Raw genomic sequence first — 19,340 nt, 5'->3', positions numbered from 1 at the left:
TGTCAGGACCTGCTATTTTACTGGGGGAGGGGCGCTCACCACACTGGAGCCCTTGCTGAACCGAGAAGTGTATTTCCTAGTAGACACGGGAACTTCTCTGTCTAATTTGAATTTTATGCCAAAGAGGGGACAATTACTCAAATGTTCTTTTGATAAGCGGGAAAGATGAGCAGATGCGTTTATTCAACCACTATTGGTGAGTGTGTGTGTGTGTGTGTGTGTGTATGGGAATTGCCTATGTGTTATTTTGAACTTTGCCGGTATAAAAGTAACACGGGGATGCCCGTGAGAGTTTTCTGAATGTGTGGAGTTGCCTATTTGTGTCATTTTTTTGTGAGTATCGCAGCTAGGGAATAGCAGGTTTTAGTCCTGCAAGGTGTACCGGCCTGGGCTATTCATGTAGCAGGGTTTGCTCAAGTGTTGATGTGTGTGTTAATTTGAACTCAGAAGTGTGGGCAGTCCCAGGGGAATATGGAAAACTGAATATGGAGCCTCTCCAGATTACTCTGAGGGGACCTGGACAACTGGTGTCTAAAAACGCAATATCTTCTTTCAAGGGAAGGAAGGAAGGAGTTGCAGCCTGTTGCTGAGTCCCTATTTGTGGCAACACAGATCCTTTCCCATGGGAATTTCTTTCTTCTTCTTCTATGTTTTATAAATAAAGATAAAACTTTCATGTTATTGAAACAGCCTTTTGGATACAGGCGGTCAAATGCCTGGACCAATCAATCCCTGGGGGGCGGATAATATTGGTCCAATCCGAACGGCCCTCTGATGTGATATAAATTGTTAATTAAATAATAAAATTCAGTCTTTCCTAGTACTCGAAAGGTCTCGTCTCTTCACTCCGCTAGCGGTCAAACAGCGACATCTGGTGACCACCGATGCATACTGCACACAATGAAAAGGTAAACCATCTGGTCCTGTCCCTTCCCCCCGCCCGCCGTGCGACGCGGCCTGGTTTCGGAATGGAGATGGACCTTCCAATGCCGAAGGACGAACTTTCGCGAGCTTTTTTGGAGGACCCCTGGTGTGATCCAGCGGTCATCCAAAAAGAGCACCTGACCAGGGCTTTAATAATGTGGGCGTCCAAGAATGGCGTCCCAGAAGTCTGGGACATGGACGTGGACTGTTCTTTGTGGCTCAAGGTGGGGAAGGCTTTGTGCAAAGAGATGATATTTGGAGACGAGAAAACTATCCGCTTGCACCGAACATGGCGAGCGGTCTGGGACACGTTAAGGGGACAGGAATTTTACACTGCAGAACTAGATGCTCTATGTCTAGAGTCCTTGCTTTCGGTCGATGAGCGCCGCACAAAGGACACCCCGACCCAGACTGACCCCGATGTCCAACAGTCAGCACCAGATGGATCCAAAAACAGCAAGTATAATTCTCCAAATGATTTTACCATACGTAGTTATACCCACCCAAATGACCAGCTGGAGGAGATGCTGAAGAAAGAGGATGAATGGGCTGGCCCCAAGACCCCGGCAGCGGTGGGACTTTCCCCTCTCTGTCTCCGCGCCGGCCCCGCCTGCCGCACCGGTTGCGCCCGTCCGGCAGGCCCTGCGACAAGTGGAAGAGAAGCCTCCGGCAGGCGGTGCTTCCACACTGGGAGACTTGATTGACATGTCCACGGAAACGCTGCTGGGGAAGGCTTCCTGTGACTCAGATATGTGGGAGATTGAGTCTCTGCCAGACGAGCCTCCTTCATCTCGGCTTTTAAGGGATTTACTGGCCAAAGTGGCTGGAATCCGCTGAGATGTGGTGGAGCTCTGCTCGCGGCATGTCCAGCGCGCAGGCTGGACTGGGGCAGAAGTCCCTGTCCCGAGACCCCGGAAGGTGTCCGGGCTCACTGTCCCGGTGGCAGCCGACATGGCAGCGGGATCGCGGGGAAATTCGGGACACAGACAGGTTCCGGTCCCTCTGATGGCCTCAGTGGCAGATGCAGCCTTGGCACAGCGCACTGATCCAATCTTAACTGTCGCTGTGCCAGCGAACTCGGCAATCGCGCCTGAAGACACGCTTGTATCGCCGCCCTCCTCTTGCCCCTCCCTCAACTCCATCTCTGCCGTTTTTTGGCACAGACACTGTGTTCAGCCAGTCACCATCCTTTGTGATAGGGCTCGCAGATAGCAAGCCTTACATTGACGATTCAGACAGTGACGAGGAGGGGTTCCTTCCTCCTGGGCGAAAGCTAGTGCTGGCGGGGAAAAGAAAAAAGCACTGGGTTCTGAGTAACCCCTGGAGACGCCGAAATGGTGCGGGGATATTTCGCCCATGTGACTCCCTGCATTTCTGGGAATCAGTAAAGCAGGGCACGCTGGATGCGGGACACTGGGAACTTATAGAGAGATTAGGGATGCCAAGACAACGGGAGGGCCGTGGAACTTCTACGGCAGGTCAGGGTGATGCTAGCTTCCTACAAGGAGATGCTCAGGCTTTTCTGGTGTTTGTGCCTGGCCCGGACTTGGATGAGAAAAGCAAGCATGATGTCATTGCGTGGAAGGTAGTAAATGACCTTTTCACAAAAGTCACAGTTCATGGAATCGCTTCTCCCCATGTTATGCAAATCATTAGAGTGATAAATAGTGATCTGCTTGCTCCATTTGATATTACATATTTGGCTCAAGTCTTGTTTCACCCCATGGTTTTTGAGACCAATTGGAGAATAATGGTTGAAAAACAGATACAGGACAATATGTCCTTGCCTCCTGAGGACCCTAGGCGCATGACTGGGGCTGATGTCCTTATGGGTAGAGGATATTTCACTAACCCCAATGTCCAAGCTGTTTGGGATCCTCTGATTCTGGAGCAAGCCCAAAGGCTTGGTATGGGAGCCATTGTAAAAACTATAGAGATGATCGCCCCACAAACACAATATTCAAAAATACATCAGGGGCAATCTGAGCTTTTCCTGACCTTTGTAGAGAAGCTAGCAGCAGCCTTGGAAAAGCAGGTGGAAGATAATACATTGAGACAGATATTGTGCAAGCAGTTGGCAAGAGACAATGCCAACGAGGAGTGCAGAAGGATCATAAATGCCCTCCCAGGGGATCCTTCAGTCACAGACACGGCACAAGCTTGTGCTAAGGTGCAGGCAGACAGTCCAGGGAAATCCACCTTGGCTGCATTTCTATCGCCTGGTTGGGAACCCCCTGATCAGGGACAAAAACAGCCCAAAGCTGGGAACAAACGGAAACGAGTCAAATCAAAGCAGAAGGAAAATTCGGGGACCGAGACTCCTCAATGTAAGAGGTGTGGTAGGCCAGGTCACACTTTAGACTATTGCAGGTCACAGTACCATGCAGATGGTCGACCTCTGTCGGGAAACGTGAAGAGGGGTGCAAAAAGGGAGATTTGCCCCCCATCACGACAGTTCCCCCAGAACAGGGCGACGATACAGGACTATCCAGTCAATGTGGAGGAGGCACCCAAGGCTCAGCCCGAGTCAACGCCTACACCGCAGAAACAGTCATCCTAGAATCTGGTGATGCCCACAGGATTCCCTTGGATGTGCATGGACCCCTAGATCAGGGATTCAGTGCACTGCTTGTGGGAGGGCCTGAGGCCACCAGCCAAGGGATCCTTGTTCTTCCAGAAGTTATAGATGCTGATTTTACAGGCCAGAGTCACACTATGGTTTCCACATCAGACCCCCCATCACCATTCCTGAAAAGACTCACATTGCTCAATTGTTGCCTTTTGAGTCTTCTGTTCCCAGGGTAGACCAGCAAGTTGGCGGAGGTAACAGCACTGAACTGCAGGGACTTCCGCAGGTCTACTGGGCTGCAACCATCTCTAATGAGTCACCACAGATGACATGTACCCTCATCATGCCGAAAGCGCATCTGCACCAAATTCGGATCCGAGGTTTGATTGATACAGGTGCTGATGCAATGATCCTTTCCTCCACTTCATGGCTCCCTTCATGGCCTTTATCCCCTGTGGGATCAGCTATTGCGGGGCTGGGAGGAACCACACAGAGCTGACTGAGTAAGCGACCTGCGTTGGTGAAGGACCCAGAAGGACACACAGCCTCAATCTGGCCCTTTGTCACTCCAGCTCCAATTAACCTCTGGGGACGGGACATGTTGGCAGCTTGGGGGGTGCGAATCTCGACAAATTTTTAATAGGGGTCACTGTGTGCAAGGGCTATCTCTGCGATGGCTGACCAAAACACCTATATGGGAACCACAGTGACCCCTACCAAAAGACAAATTAGTTGCCCTTTGTCAGCTGGTTCAGGAGCAACTGAAACAGGGACACATTGAGCCTCCTACCGGTCCCTGGAACACCCCTGTTTTCGTAATTAAGGAAAAATCGAGGAAATGGAGACTGTTGCAAGATCTCCGAAAAGTTAATGCAGTGATGAAAAGTATGGGGAGCATACAGCCTGGCGTGCCCTCACCTACGATGATTGCCATAGGGTAGGAAATCTTGATCGTTGATTTGAAGGATTGTTTTTTTACAATCCCTTTGCACCCCAATGACAGGCCAAAATTTGCCTTTACTGTGCCTGTAATTAATAATGCGGAGCCTGTAAAGAGATTTCAATGGAAAGTGTTACCTCAGGGCATGAAAAATAGCCCGACTATCTGTCAATGGTATGTCGCGCAGGCCTTGTCCAGAATCCGTGAGCAGTTTCCTGAGGCACTCTGCTACCATTATATGGATGATATCCTGGTGGCAGCATCCACCCAGGACGAGTTGCGGAGGTTACAGCCTTGACTGCTCGATGCCTTGCATTCCTATGGGTTGCAAGTGGCTCTGGAGAAAGTTCAACAGCAGCCTCCTTGGAAATATTGAGGAGTCAAAATTTTAGATCGAACCATACAACATCAAGAGGTGCAGTTCTCAGACTCTATTAAGACCCTGAATGATGCCCAAAAATTGCTAGGTATCATCAACTGGTTATGTCCATATTTGGGACTAAACAATTCACAACTTTCCCCGCTTTTTAATGTTTTAAAGGGGGACTCTGATCTAAACTCACCTCAGAAATTGACTCCTGAGGCGCGACAGGTGCTGAATGAGGGGCAGCAAGCTGTTTCTTCTCGTCAGGTTTATCGAGTAGATCCCTCTACTGATATCACTGTTTTCATTACTGCTCCAGACCTCCATCCTACAGGTATCATTGGCCAGTGGAACGAACAATGGGATGACCCTTTGCATATCCTGGAATGGGTCTTTTTGCCCCATCAGCCAAAAAAGATAGCACCCACATTGTTCTAGTTGATAGCTTGCCTGATAATCAGATGCCATTATCGATGTTTACAATTGATGGCAGCGGATCCTGCAATGATTGTTGTTCTGGTATCACGGGACAGCTTTGAATGGAGCCTTGCTAATAGCGCTCCTTTGCAAAGTGCACTGCAAAGTTTCTCAGGGCAGATTGCTTATCATCTGCCCAGACACAAGTTGCTGCAGCTGGCAAATTCAATCAGTTTTACGTTGCGGCCAAAGAACAGATGGGTGCCAGTTCATAGACCCACCATCTTCACGGATGGTTCTGGGAAAACAGGAAAGGCCACTGTCACCTGGAAGGAGGGATCTGAGTGGCAAGTGCTGAAAAGCCACAAGACAGGCTCTGCTCAGTTGGTTGAATTGAAAGCAGTTGCCATGGCTTTTCAGTGGTTCTCTGAGGTGCCTTTGAATCTGGTCACTGACTCTGCTTATGTAGCGGATATAACCAAACGTTTGGATTGTTCACTTTTAAAAGAAGTCAATAATGCGGCTCTGTTTTCACTATTGCGAACCTTGTGGAAGGCGATTCAGGTTCGAGTGCATCCATATTATATTTTGCACATTCAAAGCCACACCAAATTACCAGGTTTTATAACAGAAGGCAATGCCAGGCCTGACATGCTAGCCAACCCTGCATGGGTGGCACCTCAGCCTGACAAAATTGCACAAGCCAAGGCATCGCACAATTTCTTTCATCAGAGTGCACATACCCTGCAGAAACAGTTTCAATTGACGCCAACTGAGGCTCGTGACATTGTCAGTGCTTGTGCTGACTGCCATGGACTCGCTGCACCTCTGCCACTGGGGGTAAACCCCAGAGGCCTAAAGGCCTTGCAGTTGTGGCAGACGGATGTGACACACATTCCTGAATTTGGCCGATTCAAGTATTTGCACACGTCTATTGACACTTTCTCCTCAGCTATGTGGGCAACTGCTCATACTGGAGAAAAGAGTCGTGATGTCATTGCCCATTGGAAATTAGCCTTCTCGGTCCTGGGGGTGCCAGCCACTATGAAAACCGACAATGGTCCTGCCTACGCCTCGCAGAAGACGCGGCAGTTCTTACACTTATGGGGTGTAGACCACACATTCGGTATTCCGCATTCTCCTACCGGCCAAGCCATTGTTGAATGCTCTCACGGTACTGTGAAGCGTGTCTTGGAAAGGCAAAAAGGGGGAATGCATGGGGAAACACCACAGAGCCGATTGGAAAAAGCTTTGTACTCAATCACCTTACAGTGTCACCGAATTCAAATAATCCTGTGATTTTGAACCATTTTCTCTCATTGCTGTCGTCAGGCGAGTTGCATTTGCCCCGGGTGAAGGTATGGGTACAGAACCTACTTACTAACACCTGGGAAGGCCCACATGAGCTTATTGCTTGGGGTCGTGGGTATGCTTGCGTTTCCACAGATACTGGGGTACGATGGCTGCCTGCAAAATGCGTTCGCCCTGACCTGATGCTCCATAGACAGAACCAGCAACCTCAAAATAACAACCACAATGCAGAACACCAACCAAGTGATCCTTCTGATGATGACCAGGACACCGACCATCAGGAAGACGGTCCTTCTACAAGCAGAGACTGAAATTTAAGTTTTATGACATCAGAAAGCAAGGAATTTGAAAGCATATTTTAACTGAATTATAGAATTGTAATATAGAATTAGCTTTTATAGATGCTTTACCCAGGGTATTGCTGAGAGTCTTGCTGTTCACCTTAAATCAGCATCTGGTTTTGTTAACATAGGGTTAAAATGTTTCTAAAATCGGGATTGTTAAAAATAGGCTTTGGGAATGGGATAGGTAAGAACTGTTTGTACGGGCTCAGGTTGACATGATCACGAAAATTGCTTAGAAAATATCGGGATTGTTCCAGTTAAATCATGCGGATTAGCACCTGCGAAATAAATCAGAAATACTGAGGGAGAAGGAGGGCTTAAAGTCATGCTTGGGAGAAAACAATAGAACAATGTTAAGTTGATAATTAACATATGATCATACCACTGTTATGTAAGGGAAGGTATAAAATGTATTCGCTTCAGATCAATGTCAAAGTCAGATTTGGGTGAACTTCACCCCTACTTCCTGAGCTCGAATAAAAAGGCACCTGCATATAATCATTCACTGATTATGTGTTTTTCACGCTAACATTTTGGCGACCCAGATGGGAGGCTGTGAGCGCTGCTGAGGACCCTGTGACCTGATCACACTCCAGCCGGCACTGAGGGATTCTGGGGGAGCCCATCGCGCCGCGACCCTCCGCCGCTCACAATGTCCCCTGGAGAAGGTAAGGTGCCTTTTAATGGTGGTTTGGTTGCCTGCCAGTAAGACGCGGTGAAAGCTACGCTTGGTTGGGCTAAGGAATTCCTGGTGGTATGCCTGGGCGCTGTCCGTAAGACAATTGCGAAAGCATTGCAGGGTCGGCAAGTGGAAATGGAGAAGCTTGAAGGGATTTTGGGTGGCAATGCTCCCATATCTCGTAATTCTCCTTTGGGGTGCTTGTTAGCACATTGGAAGCAAGGTAATTTTGGCCAAGGATTGCGTAAGGATACGCTGATCGAGTATTGTAATTCTCGGTGGCCAACATATATTTTGCAGGCTGGAAGAAGGTGGCCTGAAAACGGTTCTTTGCAATCTGACCTGATTTCTCATTTGTTGTCGTTTTGTAAGCATGAGGGAAAATTAGATGAAGTTCCGTATGTTGATTTATTTTTCTGTTTACGAGAAAAGCCAGAGTGGCTGTCGGAGGGTGGTTTGGTTGCTGCCATGGTTTGCGATGATAAATGTCTGGCTTGCGTTCAAGGGAAACATTGTTTAGAACACTTGGCATTGAATGAGAGTTTATATCGGAAAGATATATTGGAGAGTGATTTACTAGTGGTTCTTACAGCCCCTAGGGGGTCTGACTCTGCCCCCTCTAGCCGTATGCTGTGGCTAGCACAGCCTTTTCTCACGAGAATTCTTCTTGTGTTTTATAAATAAAGATAAAGTTTGGATGTTATTGGAACAGTGTCCCAGAACTTGGACGGTGCAGGCCTGGCCAATCAGGCCTAGGGGAAGGCTTCTGACCGACCAATCTGGGTGACTTTTGAAAACTCTATATATATGATGAAATCAAAACAATAAAGGTCATTCCTTCTTGCCACTGAGAACTGGTGCTTTCATTACTCTGCTAGCTGCTCAACAGCGACAGCATGCAACCTAATATACCTACTCCTCCTACTGAAACTGATCTCTCTACCCCCCCGGTTCAAAGACACCCTTCCCCCCCACCCACGCCTGCCCGAGGACACCTCCCTCCCCCGCCTACACCTGCTCATCCTGCTCCCCCACCTACGCCTCCTCAGGGGTACCCACCTTTTCCACCCACGCCTCCCCAGGGCTATCCTCCCCTACCACCCACACCTTCTTCACCAGCTTATAACAACCCCTTTTTACCCTTGCCTGTAAATAACCACAGTTTAGTTCTGGTACAGAGATATGGGGGAGGGGGTGCCAAAAGACTAGACAGCAGTGAAAGTGATGATGATGAACAAATAGCCCATCACACCCGTTCCAGACTGACTTGGCCTAGGATGGGAAAGGGTCTACCGAGACCTGGTAAACAAAAGAAAACTGTAATTGCCCCTCTGAGACAAGGGGTGGGGGTGGACGGACCAGTGTATGTTAAAGTCCCTTTTTCCCCAGGAGATTTGGTTATATGGAAACAGTCAGCTGGAACCTATAGGGAAAATCCTGATAAGGTTGCTAGGGTAGTGAAAATTATTATGAAAACTCAGAATCCGGACTGGGATGCCATCCAAGTGATATTAGATACCTTAATGGACTCTACTGAGAAGGAAATGGTACTTAAAGCAGCCAGGGAACGGGCAAGAGAAGATATTTGCCAGGGGCGGGTAACAGGAAACCTGGACTATAATTTTCCCACAGAGGACCCATTGTGGGACCCTGATGACTCATCTGGAATAGACATGATGATGCTAAAGAGATACCAAGAGTGGGTTACAATCGGAGTTCAAAATGCCATACCTAAGACTATTAATTGGGCTAAATTATATGAAATTAGACAAGACAAAAAAGAATCTCCTACTGCATTTTTAGAAAGACTTAAAGAAGCAGCCAGGAAATACACTGACCTACAAGTAGACACAGAGCAAGCTAAAATTCAGCTTGACCTTATATTCCTTGGCCAATCACAGGATGATATTAGGAAAAAGTTACAGAAATTGGAAGGGGAAGAGTTAAGAAATCTGGACAAATTACTTGAAATAGCTTGGAAAGTTTATAACAATAGAGAGAGAGAGGCCACAAGGCCACGGCAGCTCTTGGCAGTCGTACAAGGGAATTCAAAGGAGAGGGGGGGCAGGGGTAGGAGTGTGGCAAGAGGGGGGTTTGGAAGAGGTCGGGGGGGGGAGGCCATTAGCTTTTGATGAATGTGCCATTTTTCATTTACCTGGGCATTGGAAGAGAGAATGTCCCAACCGGTTCCACAGGAATGCTCAGTTCCAGCAGGAAGAGGTTGCCAAGGAGATGGTATTAGAGGACTCTGTGACTCAGGAACCGCTGGTAACTTTACAGTTAGGAGAAAAGGCGGTGAGATTTCTAATAGATACCGGGGCCAAATATTCAGTTTTAAATGATCTAGAAGGGCGGATCGGGGATAAATCTACCACAATAGGTGGGGCCACAGGGAAGGAGAAAAAACGGCCATTTCTGCAACCCCTAGACCTGTGTTTTGGAAACAAAGTATTGACTCATGAATTTTTATATGTCCCAGAATGTCCTCTTCCACTATTAGGAAGAGATTTACTGGCAAAATTGGAAGCAGTGAAAACTTTTGAGAATGGTGAGTTATTAATGAGAATTCTGGAGTCAAAGACGGGAAAAATCTTAATGCTAAAAGAGAAACCGGTCTCTGCAATCCCAGAGGAGGTGGAGAATGCCGTAATTCCCTCAGTATGGGAGACGGATATACCTGGAAAATCTAAGTTGGCACAGCCAGTACATGTAGAGTTAAAAGAGGAAGAAAAAACCGAACAGGTAAAACAATATCCTATAACACCAGAGGCCCAGCAGGGGATAGCAAAGACTGTTGATAAATTCCTAAAATATCAAATTCTGGAAGAGTGAGAATCCAAATATAATACTCCAATATTTCCGGTAAAGAAACCCAATGGAGATTACAGGCTAGTACAGGATCTAAGGGCAATAAATGAAATAACCAGAGACATTTATCCAGTAGTTGCTAACCCCTATACATTGTTAACATCCGTAAAAGAGATTTATAAGTGGTTTACTGTAGTTGATTTAAAAGATGCCTTTTTCTGCATACCCCTTGACAAAGAAAGTAGGAAGCTGTTTGCTTTTGAATGGGAAAATCCAGAGAATGGAAGGAAGACCCAGCTCACGTGGACTCGGCTTCCCATGGGGTACAAGAACTCCCCCACCTTATTTGGAAACCAACTGGCAAAGGAGCTGGAGATCTGGACCAAAGAGGGGCAAGTACCAAAAGATCAATACCTCCTGCTACAGTATGCTGATGATATACTGATAGCAACCGAAGAAAAGGAAACCTGCATAAAGGTAACAATTGAGATTTTAAACTTGCTGGGCATGGGAGGACACAAAGTGTCCAGGGAAAAGGCACAAATTGCCCAACAGACTGCAATTTACCTGGGATGTGAAATCTCACAAGGGCAGAGAAAATTAGGTACTAACCGTATCCAAGCTATTTGTGATATTCCAGAGCCCCAGAATCTCCACGAGCTGCGAATCTTCCTCGGCATGGCAGGATGGTGCCGCCTGTGGATTATGCACTTTGGGCTAATTGCCAAACCCCTGTATGAAGCTCAGAAGACGCAGCCGTTCAGCTGGGGCAAAGCACAGAGAGAAGCCTCCCTGAAACTGAAAGAAGCACTGACGACTGCCCTGGTGCTTGGATTGCCTGATCTGCCTAAAGACTTTCAGCTGTTCGTGCATGAAAGGCAACGCTTGGCACTGGGGGTCCTGATCCAACATTTGGAGAGCTGGAAAAGGCCAGTAGACTTCTTCTCCAAACAGCTTGACAATGTAAGTGCCAGATGGCCTGCATGTCTGCGGGCAGTCACAGCCACTGTATTATTGATACAAGAGGCCAGGAAGCTCACGATGGGAAAACACATAGATGTCTATGTGCCACACATGGTAGCCACTGTCCTAGAGCAAAAGGGGGGCCACTGGCTATCCCCGAGCAGGATGATAAAATTCCTGGCAATCCTAACCGAGCAGGATGATGTCACACTAAAGACAACTAACCTTTTGAATCCAGCTCTGTTTCTAGGCACCACACCCAAGGAAGGCCCACTGGAACATGACTGCGTGGAAGTGATAGAGTACACCTACTCAGCGAGAGAAGACCTGAAAGACGTCCCGCTGGAGCAACCGGAGTGGGAATTATTCACGGATGGAAGAAGTTTCATGGAGAATGGAACCAGATACGCTGGATATGCGGTAACAACAATCAGCACAGTAGTAGAGGCCAAAGCCTTACCATCAAACACATCTGCCCAGAGGGCAGAATTGATTGCCTTAACCAGAGCACTAGAATTGAGTGAAGGAAAGAAGGTAAATATTTGGACTTATTCAAAATATGCATTTGGAGTAGTGCATGTACATGGGGCACTGTGGAAAGAAAGAGGGTTGTTGTCCTCTCAAGGGGCACATATTAAACATCAAGATGCAATTCTGCAGTTGATAAAAGCAGTACAAAAACCCGAGCAAGTGGCAATTATGCACTGTAAAGCACATCAATCAGGAAGTTCCAAAATCTGTGAGGGAAATCGAAAGGCAGACTGGACAGCCCAACAGGTTGCTCGGGAGGTGCAAATAGCAATGGCATTGATACCTACGGAGCTAAATGTGTCTCAATTCAATTTACCTTCAGAACCGAAATATTCAACAGAAGACAAGAGACTGGGACATTTGCTGAATGCACAAAAGAATTCAGAGGGGTGGTATGTCACTGCAGAAGGACAGATAGTCCTACCCCCCTTGATAATGAGAGAAGTTCTGCAAATTAAACATAATGAATGTCATTGGGGTGCAGAAGCATTGGTGAAATGGTTAAAACGAAATGTAGTCTCTGTACGAATGTTAACAATGGCCAAATCAATAATGTCAAAATGTGAAATATGCCTGAGGAACAACCCAGTGGCTAGACTGCAGGCACAGCTAGGAAGACTTCAGGTAGGGATAGAACCAGGAGATTACTGGCAGGTAGATTTCGTAGAGTTACCGAGAACTCGAGGATACAAATACCTGCTAGTGGGGGTTGACACATTTTCAGGATGGCCAGAAGCCCTTCCCTGTCACACCAACCAAGCCAAAGAGACAGTGAAGTGGCTGCTACACGAAATCATTCCCAGGTTTGGAGTGCCATTAAGGGGTATCTTCAGATAGAGGACCACACTTTATAGCTACAGTGGTAAAGGAAGTGAGCATGCTACTGGGAATAGCTTGGGACCTCCACACACCACGGAGACCACAATCCAGTGGGCAGGTAGAGAGGATGAACCAGACACTAAAAAGGCAAATCAGTAACATATGTCAGGAGGCCAAGTTACAGTGGCCACAAGCCCTACCAATAGCACTCTTAAGGATTAGGGTAAAGCCCAGGAGTGGAATGTCAGTCAGTCCCTTTGAAATAGTATATGGGAAACCATACAAATCTCCTGAACCAAACCCAAACATACATATTGCAGGGAAACAGGAAATATATAATTATGTTCTGTCTCTCGGGAAGACCTTAGCACGGCTTCGGAGCGCCCTCGTGTGGAATAGGCCGCTGGCTCTCGAGAATCCAGTCCACGATATTCTCCCTGGAGACGAAGTGTACATCAAAACCTGGAATGAAGAACCTTTAAAGGAGAGGTGGAGTGGACCCCATCAGGTGCTGCTGACCACTTTCACAGCGGTCAAGGTAGCTGGAGTGGATCCTTGGATACACTACACCCGAGTGAAGAAGACCCATCCGAGACTGTGGGCTGCACAACCCCTGGGACCGACGAAACTGCAGACAAGACGGGTTTAACTGTTTAAAATGATCTTAGTACCTGTGCTAATGCTCATTTTATGGATATTAATTGGGAGTGATATTGCTTGGGGATATGGAATGCAGGATAATCAACTAACCACTCTTCATTCTAGAATGAAGAGAGAGGTACAGGCAAAAATGCAAGTGATAAAAGTTTCCAATGAAATTTGGGCTGAGAATGTGATGATTGGGTTAGTTAAAGATTTTGCCAAAATGCAAAACATCAGTAGAATAACTGCCTGTCTGCCAATACCAGAGGCAGCATGAGACCCAGTAAACTGGGGAATTATCACATCAAAATTACCTGAAATTCCAGACAATAAAACAATTGTATGTAAACAAGTACCCGAGTCCAGGCAGAAAGTTAAAGTAACTTGGAATATAACAGGTTATGATTGGATGCAGTACTTGAGCAAAAAGGACTATCTTTTAAGCAATGGGAAGTTGGGACAAAATCTAGAGTGGTGGGTTGAAGATCAAAACCTTGCCAAATGGCAATGCTTCTTGCCACACTATCAAAAGGTCACGGAAAATGTCACAGAGACCACCCTGATATGGAAATGTGAAGCAAAGGATAGAAAGGATCGGATGGAACCCTGGGACAGTGCATGGTCCCTGAGTATACTTCAAAAATTTCAATATATGGCAAACACTCCTTGGTGCCTAAAATGGACAGGCCCTGAAGATGGCACTGATCCAGCAGTAATAAACACTGCCACCAGCAGCAGAGCGCAGGCAGATAAAGTAAGTTGGTGGGCATGTAATAAAACCTATGACTGCACGTCTGATGATGTAGAGATAAAACAAGTACCATCGCTGGCGGCTGCCATGCGAATTGGCTGTGCCTGTAGAAGAATCAAACATAAACAGGGTAATGTAAATTATAGAATAAAAATAGGATGTAGTAAAAGTACAATCAAAAGCCCAGGACAATTTGTTTGGGCAACAAGTGATGGTACCTGGACAACCCACCTGCCCGTAGATGGAAAAGTAAAAGAATTTACTTTGGGCCTCCCTACTTTATGTCCAATCTGGAAAAAGTCCCCATTCAATGGGAAACGTGAACTTTTGCAAATAAGAACAAGAGGTTTCAGATAATGAAAATCAGGATGAAACTTGGCAAGAACCCTCTTGTGGAGTAAAATTTGGGTGGGCTCTAGAATCTCTGTTTGGCCCTATAGCAAACTACCGAAACAGAGAAATGATGTACAGACTTACAGGTCAGGTAGAGAGGTTAGCAAGAGTTACTCGGGAAGGATTCAAAGAACTAAACATGCAATTACAAGCTACTACCAAAATGACTTTACAAAACCGATTGGCTTTAGATATGCTACTCCTGAAAGAACATGGAGTGTGTGGGTTTTTAAAAGGACAAGTTGATCATCGTTGCATCCACATCCCAAATGTAACTGCAGATGTAGAACATGACATTAATCAGTTAAAACAAATAGAGCACGAAGCACGGGATGAACAAAAAGACTTGACTACGAGTTGGTTAGATAAAATCTTCAAGGGGTTAGGATGGAATGTGAGTTCATGGATTAAATCTATCATTGAAAATTTAATAATCTTATTAGTTATGTTTCTAGTACTTTGGGTAGTCTACAGCATACTGAAAGGAGAGATATGGAGAAAGACATCCCGGAACCGAAGACTAATGAGGGCACTGACATGGAACAAGGATCCACATCCATCACCTGCAGATTCTCCGGTTCACAACAGCATCCATAACAACGCTCATGACAACCCTGGATGCGAAGACGAGCATCAAGTATAAAGGACTATATCAAGTGAAAGCATTCACACATATAAAGTGAAAATGCTTTCAAAGGGGGGAATGTTAACATAGGGTTAAAATGTTTCTAAAATCGGGATAGTTAAAAATAGGCTTTGGGAATGCGGATAGGTAAGAACTGCTTGTACGGGCTCAGGTTGACATGATCACGAAAATTGCTTAGAAAATATCGGGATTGTTCCAGTTAAATCATGCGGATTAGCACCTGCGAAATAAATCAGAAATACTGCGGGAGGAGGAGGGCTTAAAGTCATGCTTGGGAGAAAACAATAGAACAATGTTAAGTTGATAATTAACATATGATCATACCACTGTTATGTAAGGGAAGGTATAAAATGTATTTGCTTCAGATCAATGTCAAAGTCAGATTTGGGTGAACTTCACCCCTACTTCCCGAGCTCGAATAAAAAGGCACCTGCATATAATCATTCAGTGATTATGTGTTTTCCACGCTAACAGTTTGGGCTCTGTTTGGTGGCTGGCCACCGCCAGGCAGACCCCTTATCGGTTTTCCATCTAGGCTCTGTTTGGTAACTGGCTACTACCAGGCAGATCCTTCATGCTGAATTCACAGAGGTTCACAAGCAATGCCTTCTTATTCTTAAATAAAAAGGGGGAGTTTTGACAACACAGGTCTTTTCCCACAGGAATTTCTTTCTTCTTCTTCTATGTTTTATAAATAAAGATAAAACTTTCATGTTATTGAAACAGCCTTTTGGATACAGGCGGTCAAACGCCTGGACCAATCAATCCCTGGGGGGCGGATGATATTGGTCCAATCCGAACGGCCCTCTGATGTGATATAAATTGTTAATTAAATAGTAAAAGTCAGTCTTTCCTAGCACTCAAAAGGTCTCGCCTCTTCACTCCGCTAGCAGTCAAACAGTGACACCTATAAAAGGCAGATATTCTGGAGCCGTATATGTCTCCCCTATAACACTCCTATCCTGCCAGTTATGGTGCAGGACCTAAGAATAATAAATGAGACTATTAAACCCGGGCACTCCACAGTCCTAGATCTTTGTACCGTCTTGAACCAGGTTCCCTCCTCACCCTGCTACTATTCAGTACTTGATTTTAAGGGATGCTTTCTGGGGATGCTCACTTACAGAGCATAGTAAACAGTATTTTGCCTTTGAGTGGGAACAAGAGGGAGAAGGGATTATTTGTGCAAGATATTAACTGAATTTACCCCACCCCCAGGGATTAGGTTATTGCAGTATGTGAAGGACTTGCTCTTATCCGGAGAATGGGAGGAGGTGTTAGGGGAAACCACTGTGAAATTGTTCCGTTTTCTGGCTGGAGGGGGACTTGGAGTATCTGAAGGGAAGGCAAAGGGGATGGAGAGAAAGGTTGAATGTTTGGGGCATATTTTGACTGAAGGCTTGCTGTGTGTTGGCCCAGAGGGGGTCCAGGGAATCTTGGAGGTGCTGTTGCTCAGGACTGAAGGGGAGCTGCGACAATTTTTAGGATTAATAGGGTATTGCAGGACCTGGGTTAAGGACTTTTTATTCTGTGACTTTTTAAACTGGATAGCCCCAATGTTGTGGTATGGACATAAAAAAGACAGCAAAACTTTAGCCAAACACAGAAAGGAATTGGAATTGTATGTGGGTGTTAAACAGGGCTGTGCCAAAGGAATTCTAGTGCTAAAGTGTTTGATCTGTTGGCAAGGGGGTAGCCCATTGTTTGCTCTAATGGTAACTGAGGCTCTGTTGATTTAGAGGGGCTAGAAGTTACTAATTTAGGGGGGCTAGAAGCTGAATAATAACCTTCTGGAACTGATTCAGGAGGCCAGAGGTTGGATAATGATTTACTAGGAACTGCTTGCTGAAAACAATGTATCATTTGCTTAATGATATTTTGCCTACCTAGTAAAAGGGAGGATATAGAGAAGAAAGCCAAATAATTGATAAAAATTACTGAGTGTGACTGAACATCCTGCTCTCGGACCCCAGAACTGGCTCAAGTTAGTTCTAAGGCTTGGACTTGGACCAAGAACCAAGGGAGCATGCGCAAGGAAACAAGGTGAAGAGTTCATCCTGAGGAAGACTACTAACTTTGTCCCTCATTTATCTTCGGGACCCTCGCCCACAATTAATCTGTGACACTGCGCTTGCGCGAGCATATTTAAATGAACTTTGAACTCATTATAATACGAAGCGGGGATAGGTAATGAATATGTATAGGGGCTTTGTGTAACTTCATGCATATGTAGCCTGTAATCTAATATGAACCAAGTGAAGTGCTGCTGACGGTGTGCATGCCTTTGGAGGGGCTACCCCCCATGCACCCCAGCTGGAATAAGAGCATACCTACTTCATAACTATTTGAGTTGTGGAGTCAATCTGCGCCTCATATATTCCAGAGATTTACTTCTATTATCCTTCTTTAAAGCCAGTATCATAGACTGTTTTGGCTCTCTTGGTAGCAAACTACATTTCTTCTGCTACACACACAGGAGTCCCAAAGGGATACCTATTAGCACATGCAGAGAAACAGCATACACACCAAAATTCAACACGCATTCAAAACATGTTTTAACACTCAACTAGTTACTTTTTTTTTTTTTTTTTAAATCCCGCAGGTGTCCTTGCATGGTTTTATATGCTAATACATGCTAATGATAATAATGACTTCTGAGAAATTATTTGTATAACCACTCATATTCTGTGGAATGTGATGTATATTCATGAATTTTACCTATAATACTGTGTTGTTGGAAGTGCCCGGTGTGTGCGTTTGGAGGAATGAATCCCCCATACCTGGTGCACTGAGGAAAGTAAATACCCACTTCCCCTGACTTTGTCTCTGAAGTGTGTCTGGGCCCGCTTGGGGCAAATCAAATTGGCACCTCCAGATGGGACCCTAACTCTGCTTGGCTGCCGGATCGGGGGGTAAGCAGACCTCCCAGTTGCGACCCTGAATTTTCAGGGGGAGTTCAGCTGTCCTTTGGCTCACAGCGGGAGTAAACCAAGGACCATCTGCACCAAATTAAGGTGTTTGCTATTTTTTAAAAACAAAAATGACTGCAGGTCCGGGGTACAAGTCCCCGGGGGTGGGTTGAGACTGGATCTCCCAAAATTAGTCCCGGGAGAGGGGTTGGACCCCCGGGGTTGAATCCCACTCTCAGGAAAGGTACTTTTAAGGGGTTGGACCCCACTCTACTTCACCATCGTACTGCTACTTTTGTTCTGTCTGTCGTTATTTTGTTACTGTGTGAGAGAACGAATGAGACATGTCTTGGACATGTAGTGAGAGTGGAGCTCTATCTGCAGTTCAGTTATATGGCTACAGAAATGGCCATAGAAAAGCGAAGCGACTGGCAAAGAGTGAATGAGTATAAATCATATATAAACTGTTGGTTTGGAGTATCCAGAGGGGGGCAGATTGTATTATTGAAGGGGAAAGGTTTTAGCTATTGAATTGAGAACACCCTGACCCCCAACACCTTTCTAATATAGCTCCATTTGATTTTCCTTTTGAAATCCCATGTTTAGTGTGTGGAAACAGTTGTGAGGCTTGGACTTTGTGCGCTTGCATTAATTGTGAGAGGAAGTGATACTGTCTATTTGCTCAAGTGCTTTTGAAATTTTTGGAATGTGTGTGCATGTACTGTGTGTGCAAAATTTTACCTGTGTTAATTTGTATTTTGCCGGCATATAAATTCATGCAGGGATGCCCGTGGGATAAAAGTAACTAGTTGAGCCTAATAGGTACCTCTTTGGGACTCCTCTGTGTGTGTAGCTGCTGGAATATGGTTGTGTAGAATGTTGTAGTAGAAAGAGTGGGCATGCAGGTAGATAGAGTAAAAGAAAGAAGGAAGAAGAGGGAAGAGAGGAGAAAGAAAAAGGATTGGGATGTTTTTCAGCACCTTCCCCCGTCTTGTCCTCCAATTTTGCCAGCTGACCCAGGGCCAGCTGCAGGTCACCTGTATCCTCCGCTTTCAGAGCAGCAGGAGTGAGGGCAGAGCTGCCGGGCCGAGAGCACAGGCTGGGGGCCTGTGGGGAGGTGCAGAGCCGAGCCGGGGCTGTGAGACAGCTGTGAGCTCAGCACCGGGCAGTCCCTGACCCTGCCACCCCCGGGGCAGGGGCGGCAGTGGCCTCCCTGCCTCCGTGAGGCTGCAGGGCACCCCGGTCACCTGTGGTGCTGCTAGCCGTGCCCCCTGGGAGCACCAGAGGGAGGGGCTGCATTTGGATACTGCGGAAGGAATATGTATGTAAG

At 46.2% G+C, this 19,340-nt stretch overlaps 2 protein-coding genes across 2 annotated transcripts in view; both read left to right on the top strand.

Annotated features, from left to right (window-relative positions):
* Positions 1-19,340, top strand: part of LOC146425645 (uncharacterized) — a 154,850-nt gene that overhangs the window by 67,553 nt on the left and 67,957 nt on the right. The window lies entirely within an intron of this gene.
* Positions 2,108-4,150, top strand: LOC146425647 (endogenous retrovirus group K member 5 Gag polyprotein-like). The gene has a single exon (XM_085041733.1). It carries the CDS (start codon positions 2,363-2,365, stop codon positions 3,482-3,484), a length of 1,122 nt encoding a protein of 373 aa, XP_084897859.1. The 5' UTR covers positions 2,108-2,362; the 3' UTR covers positions 3,485-4,150.

The sequence above is a fragment of the Lichenostomus cassidix genome, chromosome W, assembly GCF_008360975.1.
Source record: "Lichenostomus cassidix isolate B80296 chromosome W, HeHo_3.0, whole genome shotgun sequence".
NCBI lineage: Eukaryota > Metazoa > Chordata > Aves > Passeriformes > Meliphagidae > Lichenostomus > Lichenostomus cassidix.
Note: the sequence above shows the minus strand (reverse complement) of the source record. Positions and strands in the feature narration are given on the sequence as shown.